This window comes from Belonocnema kinseyi, chromosome 10, assembly GCF_010883055.1.
Source record: "Belonocnema kinseyi isolate 2016_QV_RU_SX_M_011 chromosome 10, B_treatae_v1, whole genome shotgun sequence".
NCBI lineage: Eukaryota > Metazoa > Arthropoda > Insecta > Hymenoptera > Cynipidae > Belonocnema > Belonocnema kinseyi.
In genome coordinates, this window is record NC_046666.1 from 106,514,657 (window position 1) to 106,530,448 (window position 15,792).

General features: G+C 35.5%; 1 protein-coding gene across 5 annotated transcripts in view; it reads left to right on the top strand.

Moving 5' to 3' along the window:
• The window catches only part of LOC117181480 (maternal embryonic leucine zipper kinase-like), a 252,964-nt gene that overhangs the window by 55,705 nt on the left and 181,467 nt on the right, over positions 1–15,792 (top strand). For all 5 annotated transcript variants that reach the window (XM_033374181.1, XM_033374184.1, XM_033374183.1 and 2 more), the window contains one exon: positions 7,181–7,319. In XM_033374181.1, coding sequence (XP_033230072.1) covers positions 7,181–7,319 — 139 coding nt within the window. The remainder of the gene's footprint in view (positions 1–7,180; positions 7,320–15,792) is intronic.

Here is a 15,792-nt window from a genome sequence, read left to right on the forward strand (position 1 = left end):
ATGTTTGAAAAACATTTGGAAAAAAGAAAAATTGAAAAAAAAGATGCCTAAATTTGAAAAATATTAAATTGTTTATTAAATCATAATTATTGTTATAAACAAATGGTTGGATCGATTTCTCAATGTCTCCATTCGAAAGGTGAGGAAAAACCATACATTTCATGACGGTTAGATATTTTTTTAATAAAATACTTTTTTCAATATCATCAACTATTGAAAGGAACTTTCTTCAATCGCCAAAAGTTTGAAAATTCATAAAGTCGAAAATTTGCATATCACGATGAAATAAAAAAATACGTGTCTTTTATTTTTCATCAAAGAATATTAAAAAAAATAATTCGCTTTAATTAAAATTTTGAATGTAAATGTTCAAAAACTGAATTTGGAGATGCTATAAAATATCATAACGGACGTCCGCGGACTCTTTTTTGAGGGATAATAACAAAAAAAATTATTGTGCTAAATAAAAATTGTATGGATTATTTTAAGGTTACGTCACTTTTCATCTCTGCTTTTTCGATAATTTGGAAATTATTTGTGAAATAAACATTTTCAATTGCCTGCAAACAAGAATAGTTCCGGGAGATTAGTTACTATGTTTATTATCTCGAAATATACACACGTTGTTAGAAAAATCCAAATTTTGTTGAAAAAAAATGCAAAAAAGTGTGGGGATGTTCATTAGCATGTTCGGTATCTTTTCCGAAATTTTTAAGACAAAATATGCATTATGCTAGGAAAAAAGCCGCGGGAACCTATAACTGGTAAAATCAACAATTTTCTAAGTATCACATGCCCTTAATATAATTTGAATTATTTTTTAATTTTCAACATTTTTTTAGATGCACGTCTCGTAGATGAAGAAACAGAATATGCTTCTTAGACATAAGACAAGAAACTGGGAGGGAAAATGCAAGTCGAGTCTATTTAACTATAGTTATGTACAGTTTCATGATTTTGCTTTCTCTTTAGTTAAGAGTTACATTTCTGATTAAATCCTAATGTTCTAGGGATCATTTTATCCATTGAAAGATTCTGTAAAAATCGCTTGGGTACGTTTTTATTAAAAAGTTGTATTTAAGTAAAATATTAGTTTTAAAGATAACAGTTGTATACTTTCAAAATAATAAAAAAATTGATGAAAACATACCAAAGAGGTATTTAGAGAACACTGCTAGGAATTAAGTGAGCCTGACAACATTAGGATTAAATAAGAATTGCAACTTTTTTACCTATAGAGAAAGAAAAAACATAACACTCTGAAAAGCTATTTTTAAATTAACTAACAAAATTATTTGTATTTTAACCTCTTTTGAACATTTTGTAGGTAGTAAAATCAGGATGATTCAACATTAAAGGGTTTTTTTCAGTACAATATTAGCCAATTTAAGAATTTTCTAAGATTTTGCTCATGCAGATCAGTGCAGGTTCTTGGAAAATTCAGTAGTGCATATGTATTTTAAGGATTTTTAAAATGATTTACAAAATTGAGGAAAATATCCGCGCCGTTGAATATAATACAATTTGAAAGAGAATCCATTTTTTTTCTTTGAAATAATAGTTCCATATGTAACTGTTAATATAAGATGAATTTTTTGCAATTTCGTGTTTTTTCTTTCGCTTCAGATATCAGTTATAATTTTTTTTCAATTTTCAATATTCAATGCTTATTTTATTATTAAAAATAATTGTTACAATTCTGTTTGTGAGAGTTTAATTAAAAATGTGGTAGCGAATCATTCTACAAAAGTTTATTATCAATTTCCTTTGTAAAATTGAAACATGTGATATAGTTCACCTATTAACGACTATCGTTTTAATCCTCAAGCGCGGTTGGGATTCCATTTTTCCGTTTTTCGAGAATAAGTCGGGCGACTTATTCTTGGAAGTTGGAGGATTGCAATCTCAAGCCTATAACTGGGATTCGATTCCGTGTAAGCTTCAAACGTTTTAGGTGAGAGATTTCTCGCGAACTGGCGAACAGCAAATACTCATCGTGTTCCAGGAGGTGAGAGGAGCTGACGACCAATGACAAGGCTCGATCCGTCCTCCCCACCGCTGGAACACGAATCAGTATCTTCTCGACCGAGAAGCGTAACAAGTGATAGAGGACTCCGCGCTTCTGCTGGCGATCCCCTGCATTTTTGTGCAACCAACCTATTCGGGATTAAAATTCTTTTGTTTCTTTTAATTCCGGTCTTTTATTCAGTGTTTGCCACCCTCGAATCCGAGGAGCCGACAGTTGAGTGAAGTGTCCGCCATATTTTCGCAATTGGTGCGGCACTATCTGGAAATCTGGCGGTTTATCCGATCTTGGTTTTTTCGGTAGTGCGTGGCGCGATCGCGTTCCTTCGTGTTTAATTTCTCACTTGTTTCGCCTAGGAACGGCGGTTGACAGTCGCCGGGCTGTCGACCGAACGACCTAGGATTAGGGCTTGTTTCGGGAGTTTCTACCCTTAGGTGGTGACTTACGAGCGAGTTCTCCGCGTCTTCCCTTCGGGCGCGATTCACGAGACTCGGTCCCCATTCCTTCGCGCGGACCCTTCAGTTTCCATTTCCGGTTTTTGAATTTCTTCCTTCGAACGCGGTCGAGAACCTCCATTGATAACAACCCCATCGTCGTTGAACTTAATATTTATTTTATAATATTTATTAAATTGCTCGGGGGGGGGGGGGGGCATTATGGCGTCCCAAACGTGGGGCTCAGGAAATTCTTTTTGGTTTAATTTTCCTTATTTTATTTTTAATTTTCAATTTTTCCTGATTCTTTCATGATGTTCGAACCCAAATACCCCTAACAGACCATGCTCCACACTCCACAAGTTAAGAAACGCGGCGGATCTTCCCAAGTAAAACATAAACAATTCGGTTTCCGGGTATAACCTAAAAACTCGGTGGCGCCCTTTTTAATAATTCTCGCGACCTTGGATTAGGGCTCATTTCGGGAGTTACCACCCCTAGTTGGTGACTTTCGAGCGAGTTCTTCGCGCTTTTATCCTTCGGATCTTGTATTGTTCAGGGGGGTATCAATCTGGCGTTAAAATATGAACTATATCACATGTATAAAACATATATTTTAATTAAAGCCAATTTTTTAGGATCAAATAAGTTAAAATTTTTATTGTAAGCGAAAGAAAAAATCCCGAAAACACGAGATTACTCATTTTAAAGAAACAATTACATGTTGAACTACGTTTTCAAGCCAATTATAGATTCTCTTCGAAATTTTCACATATTCAACAACGTAATGTGGCTATTTTATTCAATTTTATTCTAAATATGCTTTATTAAAATTTCCATTTGCTTTTACTCTAAACAAATATTTGTTAAGTTATCAATGAATCCCTAAAATAACATTTCGTAGGAACTTTTTAAAACTTTTTAGTCATAACCTTCAATTTTTTTTAAATATATGAAATTGAGAATTAAACTTGTTTCAGGCCATGGACGTATGGAAATGGATTTGGCAAGCTCGATTTTGTACAATACAGACTATTAGGTGCAGTAAGGATGGATGAATTTGTTATGTGGCAAAAATATTTAATATTTATATCTGTTATCACTTTCTACGTTCCATAATAGATTTTTTCACAATTTAAATTGTTTTGTTATTTTGAAATAATTATATATTAAAATATTGTTTGATCATACATAACAGAAATATTTTTATTTAAGTATAATTATGTATTATTTTAAACATTTTTCAAACACTTTGTTCGAGTTTGAATGATAATTAAAATTTTTAATTTTAATTTTCTGTCCATATTTCGCACCTTGCTGTCAGTCGTCATCCGATCGTTAAATTAAGAATTTGTCTCATCATTTCTGTAGGCAAGTTCAATTTTTATTGTTTTTGAGTTTTGGAAATGGTTAAAATGTAGATGAGTTCGATTTTTAGCGCAATTTTATTCACATTAATGGAATTCAGTTGTGTTACAGTGCCTTGCCATATTATTAGGCCAAAGTTAAAAAATTACAATTTTCACATTATTTTTGTCATTTATTGTAATAACTTTAAGTGTTCTTGTGTTTTTAAACTCCTAGGTTGCTAGATTTTTCAGATTGGCCAGACGAATCAGCGTGTTTTTAGGTCGAAGAAAGTCACTGTTCTCGACTGACTGGGAAAATCTCAAGATATGAATCCCATCTAGCACATTTGGAACTTCATGAAACAAAATTCAGTAAGCACGATTCTACAACTAAGTAAGAATTAATTCGGATACTCCATCACATTTGGGAACATTGTCTATAGATAAAGATTAAAATTGAAAACTGTATGAAAAATAGGCCTCGTTGTATTGAAGCTTTATTAACTAATAAGGGTGGACATACGAAATTATGATTCTATTTAAAAGTAGTTTTTTATTATAAAAATGCTTGAGTTCAATGTAAATAATTATTTTTTGAACAAAATTTATCATTCATAATGTATTTCTCTAAGATTTTACAAAAAATGTCTCAATATCAATGTGTATCTCATTTTAAATGATAATAAAAGTAATTTTTAAGCTTTGGCCTAATAATCAGTGTTTCGTATAGCTACCTTAAGCAGATAATATAGCTTCTATTAGACGAGAAATACTGCTTAAACAGTTTTCAAATTTTCTCTTTATCTTTCGGTAATGTTTCCAAATGTCACTGAGTATCGGAATTAGATCTTACTTGGTCGTAGGATCGTGCATAGTGACTTTTCTTTCGTTAAGTTCCAAACGTTCTAGATGGGATTCATATCTTGAGATATTCCCGGTCAGTCGAGAACGGTAACTTCTTTCTATCTAAAAACGTGATAATTCGTCTGGCGAATCTAGCAAATCTAGAAAGATAGAGGCTTAAAAATACAAGAACGCTTAAAGTACTTACAATAAATGACAAAAATAATGTGAGAAGTGTAATTGTTTAGCTTTGGCCTCATAATATGACAAGGCACTGTATTTATTCACAGTGACCTGTCCTGTATTGTCTTTATCGCTAAGAAAGTTTTATAAACATTCATCTTGTTTTTATAACGCAAACTTCTCTCGCGAGGCAAATACATTTTTTACGAACGCATATATCATTAAAAATGGTGTCTGACCTATTTTCAAGAAGTGGAATTTCTAAAGAAAATAAAGCTGTCACTAAAATTAATTTTTTATAATGTATGTGCTTGTTGACGAAGAATTGGCCGCCGAATGTTTCCATGCAAAACTACTGTAATAATTGATCAACTATTTTGACAGTCGCTCAACGATCAGCGCAGTTTAGTTACCACATATTTGCACTGTGCTTCACCCCCATGGCATTGACTCTCAAGTAACCCCTACATAAAGTAATTTTTGAAATAAAATGCATTTGAGAGGTAAACCTGTCTGTTTCTAGATACAGCTGATTGCTGGAGAGCATTTTCATTGGATAGAGTTTGATGAAGCACAGGGCCGTGCATAGGTGACTCCTGAAATAGAAAAAGGCAGATCTACTTCTCAAATGTTTTCGCTCTCTCAAACCCATTTCCGATCTACCCACAGTGTTATCGGTCTATTTCTATGAGTCGATAATTTGTATCCATATAGAAATGTACGAATGTGAACATTCGATCTTGGTACATGTAAATGAAAAGGTTACAAAATACAAAGTAGTGCTTCACAATGTCAAATTATTACGTAGGTTAGGAGCACCAATTTTGCCCCTCCCCCCGTCCACCCTAATTGTTAGAACCCTTCTCTGATTTCATAGATAATACCATTTTTTTTAGTATGTTTTGCTTCGATTAATTCAACTCTACTATCATTGTTACATATAATATATATAATAATTAATCAATGCAATGACGTATGTATAAAAAAAAAAAAAATTCAATTCGGTTTTTGGCATGCCAATAATAGGGCTAAGGTGCCAAGAATTGGTGCTCTTATCCTATAAAACAGCCCGTTGCCAACCCTTCATTCTGGTTAAATCCTTCATATTCTCCGCGGAATATTTCCTAAGAAGTAAAATAGAAAAATCTCAAACGTTCAGGATGTCGTCAGATGGTCCAACTATGCTCATCCCATAAAGTTTTTCGATGGGGTGTCATAGTTTAGATTTTAAAATACTCAAAAAGTCGTAGGAGGGTACCTTATTTTTATTCGTTTCGAAATGATAATATAATCAGTATGGAATTAGTTCATTAAATTCTATTCCTTTATTTTTCAAATTCAAACAAAATTACATCTCTGCACATTTAGGTAAAAAGGTTATAGGGTAGTCGTTCTCCACCACTTTTGGCAAATAAGGACTTTGTTGATCAAAAACAACTTGATTGTCTTTCTTCATGTATCTGCAGATGCGGCTAATTTAATTTGGAAGAGCAATAGTTTTTGCAGATACAAATTCATACTTTCTATAAGTAAAATATATTCCCGTACGAATTTCAATCTTTGATTAAAAATATGTGTGACAGCTGTACGCAGGTATATAACACAGCTGCAAAGGTACAGTGTGGTGGGAGCTACAATTATAATGCTCCTCTAGTATAAGAATGCAATCAAATTGATAAATATTCGCCAAGTATAATCTATTTAATAAATAAATATAACTTCGCGAACAAGGACAAAAAAAGTATATGAAAAAATCGTTTTTTGCTCTGCTTGGAGTCGAACCCCGGTCTTCTGATTGCTGTTACCTGGATTCGATTCCCAGCGGAGTAAAAAAGGATAATTTTTGCTAGAAATTGACAATATTTTTGAGTTTGAATAAGAATACGCGGAAGAATAATATGAAAGATCTATGTGAAAAGGTTATCTCCTGTGAGAGCGTTGGTCTTACCAATACAATTTAAATGGCGTTCTTGAGCTTCTTGGCTTCACCACCCAAGATAGAATCTTGTCATTGGACATGTCGATGTATATTGAAATTGTCTGAAATATTTACGTAAACGATTGACCTCGAAGGTAGATGTCCCAGTAATCGTGAAGGTCTCAATAATCTTGAAAGATGGTTATAAATTGAACATACTGTTAAAAATATATGAAAAGCAATATTTGATGATAAAACTTAGTTATTTTTATCATTTTATAGTTTTAAATAGAATTTTAATTCACTCAAATTATATAAAAAGTAAGAAAATTGGTATTCAAGATGACTGGGACTAATGTCACGATTACTGGGACGCTTACATGAAGTTTTAGTGTAAGAAACTTGAGTTCCTATTGTTTTTATTTAGGTGGTAAAAGAAATTCCTCGTTATAAAGGTGGAGTTCACAATTTCCTGACAAAACTTGAGCAGTCCCCTGGAATAAGAATTAACAACTCTGCAAATCCAGAGACTGCATATGCTTTGATTTCAAAAACCCCAGATAATGGTATGTTTATTTTTTTCTTATCTGAAGCTATATATTAGTGCGGACTAAAAAAAGCGACTGCTTACGTGCTCATGGGCGATTGGAAATTCAAATTGCCTAGGCGAAATCAGAATCTTATTTTCCTGTCACTACCGTTCGTGCCAGTTTATATTTCGGTTCTCCAAAAAGTTAGACTCGACGCGGCCCTATTTTTCAAATTACTTTCTTCGTCACAATCCTCTCCTCGCATTCGCCAAAATACCTTTTCCATTATGCTCTTCCATCTACGCTGTCTCCATCATCATGTCGAGGTCAAGAATTTCCAGCTCAGTCCATGAAATGAACTCGCGCGCGATTCCTTCACCCCTGACGAAATCCTTGATGGCAGAGGCCAGTTTCCTCCTTTCCACTGCCGTCGCTCTTTTTCCTTTGAGGACCTCCCCATTTCTGGCTCCCCTGATCCCCTCGACCTGAACTCCTTCACGACACTTGCGTAGCTGATATAAATATAACCATGTACCACATGTTTTTTGTTCCGATGCTTATTCTGGGCACAACAGAGGGTACAAGTTCTACGTACGTGTGAGCATGTGTGGCATGCGCACGCCGTCTCAAATATTGCAATTGTCGTTAAAATTTAATAATCTTGTATTGTAATTAAAAAATGTTCTATTATAATAAAAAAATTATTATTACATCCTCTTAAGGGAGCGACCCATGTAACACCTCAAAAATAAGCATATATTTCGGAATTTTTTTGGGGATGAAGAATATAACGAATCTTTCTAAAACTTTTATAGTTTATTAAGGGACTTTTGAACCAACAAATACATTTTTTTCATTCATAAATAAGCATTAAATTTTTTATTCCAAGGGCAGATGTCATACATGTTCAGCCGGGAGATCCAAAACTGCCCGCACTTTAGCTTCTTACAGATTCGTCTGAAACGAAAAAACAAAAAAGTTTCTTGAATTTTATACTTATGTGTATGAAAGGAGAACTCAATCAGTCAAATATGTTTTGAATTATCTTGCGGGCAGTGTTGAAAATTATCAAACCGAGTAAAACGCGTTTAAAGATTTACATGTTGAAAAAAGGCAGCATCGGCAGGCTAGCGCGAGGCTCGCGGGGCGCCTTTTAGGGGTTAAAAAATGCAGCTGCGACTCTGAAAGTTTCCCAGCATGTTTTTGGGACGACTAGCTTATATTTAAGCAAAAAAATCCATTTTTTGAAGCCGTTACATGGGTCGCCCACCTTAAGTTAAGACGTGTTCCATGCATGAATTATTTAGTCAAAAAGCGACGTGAATATGAAGTTAGTTTTGTTTAAAACATGTTTACAATTTGATCAAACTTGAGCACTGTCGGACGGTGTGATGGCTATTGCTTCGTTCAGCGCTTCGGTGGGGGAACTGCTTGTTTGAGACAACGTGCGCACGCCACGCATTCTCACACGTACATACAACTTTTACCATCTGTTGTGCCCAGAATAAGCATCGGCCCAAAAAAATTTTGGACACTTTTTGCTTATTTTTGTGTGCACCCCCCCCCCTCCCACACACAAAAAATTAACTCCAGTTCTCGCAGGACACTATATATATATATATATATATATATATATATATCGCTCCTCTAAATGCTTTTACGGAAATCGAGTCAATTGTCGAGAATGGGACGTGCCGCATATACTGGAACTTTATATTCTCGACAATTGTTTCTGTTGCACACTCGAGGCCAGACATGTTTCTTCTTGACTTGGAGAAGCGAACCATGTTCGTTATCGAATGTTCGGCACCAGCTGACAAAAACATCATAGCCAAGGAGAATGAGAAGAAAGAGAGGTGTAGAGACCTTATAAGGGAGTTGCAACGATTGTACCCGGAATATTCTGTTAAACTAATCGTCCTTATCATCGGCGCTCTTGGAGGTGCCAAGCTTTCACTCGTTAATAGTCTGAAAAGCATCCCTGCGTTTGACAACATGATTTTAGTTTATTAAATGTAACGAATTGTTATAATTATAGACAGCTATTGTATAGTTATTTTTTGTATTTATCACACTGTCCTGCACGGTTTTTTCTCCGGAATGTTTCTAGTACTGTTTGATGGTTTAAATCAGTGTCTCCTGAATGTGGGATTTTTCGGCCCCCATCACTCTCCCATCTAGGAGTGACACATTCAAACGCAGCGTATCGGTGAGTCGGCTCTGCTACATGTTGTGTAGATCAGCCCTCTGAAGAGCCGAAAATGCACGAGCCCGAGCCCCCGAGATTTCACGATTCGTTTTCGGTGGCTAACTGGATATTTGGAGGAGCGTTTAAGTAAACTGCATTTTGCAGGGTGCCAAGAGAATGAAAGTTCAGGCAATTTTGCTATGTTCTATAATCTTACAAAAAAATAGGGAAATTAATTCTTATTAAACTTGCATGCGCAATTTTGTTGCACATTTAAAAAAAATGTATTTTGATTTTAAAAATGTCCTTTAAAATTTGCGTAAGTTTAGGAGATATTCAGGACTTTTGAAACAATTAGTATATTAAAATTTGTAAAGATTTTTAGAAGAATTTTGTCAGGTTTCACGAAAATGAAGAGAATTCTTTTAGGTTTCTACAAATAATTAATATAATTTTTTATTTTGAAAAATTAATTTTAAAAAATTCCAGTACATTTTAAACTATGTTTAAAATTGTCAATAAAGAATATGAAGATTCTAAGGCAATCTTTTTCATTTTGTCGAATTTCAAAGTAAATCAGGGAAACTTGTCACGAGACCGCGACTTTATATTATAATTATTATATACTTCACTATATGTATGAGATCAATATATTCAAAATGTGGAAAAAAAAGTTCACGCGCCGATAAAAATAGAATTGGACTTGAGGGGTGGACGAAATCTTCTCATGGAAGAACAGAACAGCACGGTTACGAAGACAAACGTATCATCCTACCTACCAAGGGGGGCGGAATCATGCATCTAACGAATCGTCCAGCACTTGGAAAGGAAGAAAACCATAATGCTTTCTCGAGGATTGGTTCAGCCCTGCCAATGGAATAATTTATGGTTATTCGAGCCGGTCATTAAACCTAGGGGTGAATCTCCATGGAAATCCTTCTACCATGCTATTATATAAGCTCTGGAACAGGTGGATGCCAGAGAGTTTTTTCTTCAGTCATCGTTCAGTCTTTATTCGTCGGTCTAAGTCCAGTTCAGCCTCAGCCAGTTCTTTTGAGAAGTCATTCGGTACGCAGTGTCAACCCTTGACTTCGGGGTTTCTAAGAATACCAGTTTGTTGTGACAGTTTCCTTATCCTAACAGACTCACCACGTGCTCACTATCACTTATTTGGATTACCGTTACAATGAGGGTCCAGGATCCATTACTTAACTCGGTTCCAGATACACGTCTGAAGGAATCCTGTACACAGGAGTGAACATAAACTCGGTAAATCCAAACGACATTCACCCCTTGTATCTTTCCTTCTCTTATGTGTGAGAACACTCATACATACGTTCTTTGCAGTCGGAGAGTGTCAACCTAATCAACGTTATTTAAAGAATCTATTGGAGTATCCATCATATAACCTTTGCGCATATTTTCTTCCACATGGAATATTTTATGTATTACAACTTGAATAAATTGATTTGATTGTAATTCATGTGTTTCCTGATTCATTGACTTGTGTTGGCTCATCCCAATTGTGGTACCATCGGACCACAATTAAAACGAGCATTTAGGGAATTTAGGTGTATGTATGTGTACGTTGTCAAGACGTTACAAAATTTGAATAGTTTTTGATGATTAGAAGGCTTAGAAGGTCCGAAAAGATTAGAAACAGAATTTTTTCAAGATTGGTAGGAAAATCTTTATTGAATTTTTATTTTAAAAAACTTTATGAGAATATTAAAAAAGGTTTTTAAACATGTGAAAGGATTTCCTAAAATTTAAAAGAAGACTGTAGAAGATTTTAAAGCAAAATGTTTCAATTTGGTAAGATTATAATAAATATATTAAAATCGAAAAATTTTTCAAGAATTTTTTAAGTTTTCACGAAAATGATAAAAATTATGTTAGGTTCCTAGAAATAATTAAAATGATTTTTTATTTCGAAAAATTAATTTTAGGAGATTATTTTAAAGCATTTCAAAACATTAAAAAGAAAAAAGAATTATTTTCCTTATTATCTTGTGAAAATTTTTGATGATTTTTTATTTTGAAAAATGTGCTTAAAAACAAAATTAAAGACGATTTTTAAACACATCAAACAATTTACTAAAATTATGAGCAAGAGTGTAGAAGGTTTTAAAATAAACATTTTTTAAATCGATAAGATTAAAAAATGATTTAAATGTAAATAATAAAATAAATTCAAGAGATATTGAGTAGAATTGATGAGATTAAAAAGAATTTATACTTCAGAAGAGTTTTAGAAATGTAGGGCAAACTGAGTTTAAAAACTAAAAAACCTAAAAATTCTTGTAGAAGAATTAGAAATATGCGCCTGAAAATTGTGTACAATTATCAGTCTTTAAAATTAGTATTCGAATGATTGTTTTGTAAATTAATTTCAGCACATGTCTTCTCAAGCAGAATCCCAGCCTTTAATCGCAAGATGTTCAATTATTTTCAATCAGAATAAGTAATTGCATAAATTTTGAAAATTAAAGTTGAATGAGATTTAAAAAAAGTTTATTTTAGTTAAAAATAAAATTTGTTAAATTATTTCTAAAAATTTGGAAACATTAAAAGTTTTTGTGGTAACTTGAGGATGAATTGCGTTCAAAGGAATATAACCCGATTACTATAACTGACGCTTTATTGGAGCAGGCAATTAACAACCTGGCAACTCGATGATTTTCGAGAGACTAACTAATCTCATATTGCAGACAAAAGAAGCGAAAACACCATACGTAGTTGGCAGCATACAACACATAGGGGTGTAGCTTGTAAATAGTTTAATGTCCAACACTTCCCCTCAAACGTAACCCAAACTTTAATCATTCCACTGAATTTAACTTTTATTAAAAACTCCACTTTCTCACAAAATGACCTTTTTGCTCACAAATGACTCATTCCGAATTGAGCCAAGCACTATTGGTGTTTCGGTCCTGCTAAACCCTTGGTGAATATATCTGCCATTATTTGCGTTGATGGGATGTAGTCTAAGCTGATCCAACCTTGCTGCAATGCCTCTCTCACGAAGTGGTGTTGGATGTCAATATGTTTGCTTCTAGAGTGGAAGATTGGGTTCTTCGCAAGCTTTTGAGCACCTTGATTGTCATTATAGATCGGAATAACAGTATGTTTTCCCAATCCGATTTCTTTCAGGAACCTTTGTAGATGTGCCGCCTCCTTTGCAGCTTCCGTCAGTCCCATGTCCTGGGCCTCTGTACTGGATAACGCTACAGTGCGTTGATGTTTAGCTGCCCAGCTGACAGCACCATGTGCGAGTAAAAAAACGAATCCGGTGTATGATCTTCGATCTTTTGGACAACCTGCCCAGTCGGAATCGACAAATCCTTCTAGTTTATCTGAAACCTTCTTTTATTTCAATCCTAGTTTTGAAGTTCCTCGAAGGTATCGCAGAATCCTTTTGGCTGCAGTCCAGTGATCCTTGCCGTTTGAGTTGTTGAACTGGCTTAAGTAATTAACTGCATAGGTTATATCTGGCCTTGTAGCTACTGACAGATACATAAGACTCCCTATGAGTTCCCTAAAAGGATAACTTACATCTTCTTTTGATGATTCATCGAGTTTCTTCAATTTCGTTCCCAGATCCACCGGTGTTACAGCTGATTTTGAGTTTTCCATTCCAAAGTTCTTGAGAATTTCTTCAATATATGCAGTTTGCGATATTACCAAGAAATTCTCTCCTTGTCGAAATTCCATCCCCAAGCAGTGCTTAACCTTTCCCAGATCTTTTATTTGAAATTGTTCCCTGAATTTTTGTTTGAAGCTTGACAGCCAGCTGGAGCTATTTGAAAACAATAACATGTCATCGACATAAATGGCAATGATTAAGATCTCATCTCCAGGTTTTGCCATGTAGATGCAAGCATCTGCGTTTAGTGGTTTCAATCCAAGGACACGAAGTTCCTTATCCAGTTTTACATACCACTGTCTACCAGCTTGTTTTAAACCATAAAGTGCCTTCCTCATCAAAGAAACTTGGTTGCCACTTTGAATTCTTTGTAGCATTTCTGAAGCGTTTCTCATTAAATCCATTTCTTGGTTCTTCAATTTTTCCTTTGAGATTATTTCAGGCAGCATTTCTTCAAATAATTCCGGAACCTCCATATAAATCTCTTCTTCTATGTCACCGTTCAAGAAGGCAGTCGTGACGTCAAGCTGATGACCCCTGGACGCTGAGAATAACCTTTGGCTACCACACGTGCCTTCCTTCTTTCCAGGGCTCCTTCTGCATTACAGTTATTGCGAAGCACAATTCTGGAGCCGATTACACTTCGGTCTTTTGGACGATCCACCAAATCCCAAATTTGATTTTTGATCAGTGCTTGAAATTCTTCATGAATTGCGCGCTTCCAGTCTTCGCCCTCGTTTTCACTTAATACCTCCTCTAATGGAATCTCTGCAAGATTGGCACATTCCAGATATTCTTCAAGGGCCATTCCAGCTCTCATATTAAATTTCTTCTTGATTTCCGGTTCTTATATTTTTTTGTCTTCCAGGCAATCTTCTTTCGTCATCTTCTCGTTGACCATTTTCTTTCACGGCAGCCTCGTGTATATTCTCGAATCCATGGATATCTTCTTCGTTTTCAGAATCCTGGTCCACTTCACGATGAATTTCATTTAGGGCACTGCTTTTCAACTGCAAATCTACCCAGTTCTTGTCCTCGGAACTTTGGCTGCAGTCCTTTTTCTCCAAAACACTTTCAGAAATGAAATCCTCAAATTTCTTCTTCGGTAGAAAATCGTTGATAAACTCAACATCTCTTGTAATTTGGATCTTCTTATCATTAGTGAGCCAGACTCTGTAACCTTTAGAGTTTTCAGGGTATCCTAGAAATATAAACTTACGTGCACGGACCTGAAATTTTTCTTTTCCAAGTGTTTTATCCAGTGAGAATCCTTTACATCCGAAACTTTTCAGATACGACAGATTAGGACTTACTCCAGTCCATTTTTCAAAAGGTTTTCCTCCATTTAGACTTCTAGAAGGGCATCTATTTCTCAAGTGGTTTGCAGTCGACACCGCTTCAGCCCAAAACGATGTTGGCAGGTTGGGGGAGATCAAGAGACACCTGGCCATTTCCACCAGCGTACGGTTCTTCCGTTCTGCCACACCGTTTTGTTATGGTGTATGAGGTATTGTAAATCTGCTGACAATACCACAATTTTCGAGGTATTTGTCTAAATCGCGATTGCGATACTCTTTGCCATTGTCGGATTGCACACACTTTATTTGGCTTCCTGTCTGTTTCTCTACCTTTCTTTGATAGTTTTTGAATGCTTCCGGCAGCTCACTCTTTGACTTGAGGAAATTGACCACGCACCAACGTGTTGCGTCATCGATGAACATCACGAAGTATTTCGCCCCACTTAGAGATTATGTACGCATCGGCCCGCACAGATCTGTATGTATTAACTCAAGTAGCCCCGTCTTTCGTGACGAACTCTTCGGAAAGGGCCTTTACGCTAACTTTCCCACTACACAAGCTTCACACGCTCCGAGTTTCTCGTTTTCTGAAGACTTTATGCCCTGCATTTTCATTAGGCACTTCACATCCTTCTCGTTGAAATGCCGTAACCGTCGGTGCCACAATTCCAACTTTGTAGGGTTATCACTCTCAGACACCACACTCGCGACTTCGGACGTTTCCTGTAAATAATATAATCCATCGATTCTATTCGCGTACAGTTTTTCAACTCCATTTTCGTCAAAAATCACAGTAGAACTTTTCCTGAATGTTACTTCGTACCCACTGTCGCAGATTTTTCCCAATGACATCAAGTGAGTTCTTAAATCAGGCACGTGCAAAGTATTATCCAAGTTCAGGGATTTCACATGATTACAGTCGGTAACCAATAGTTTGACTGTTCCTCTGGATTCAATGTTAGTGGTTGCACTACTTGATAAACTTAGCTTCTCACTTTCGCATCTTTCACTGTGAATAAACTTTGTCTTATAATTGCACATATGCAAGGTGCAGCCACTGTCGAGACACCATTTTGTTCCTTGCGGGGTACCTTCAGTTTTCGGCGCAGACTCCTGGCTCGTAGTTATGAGAAACCCCATTTCCTCTATTTTAGCGGACTTTTCCGACGATTTGTTAACTTTAATGTTACAATCCAAAGAATTTATGTCCAACCTGCTTACACTTGTGACATTTGAATTGAAACGGTTTTTCTGTCTGCTGTTCTTTTCCACGTTTCTTCCCCTTTCCATAATTCTTCTGATAATGACCCCCACCGGTGCCACTTGCCAACATGGCTTCCGAGTTTTCTAGCTGTTTCGAATTTCTGGCATCGCTCT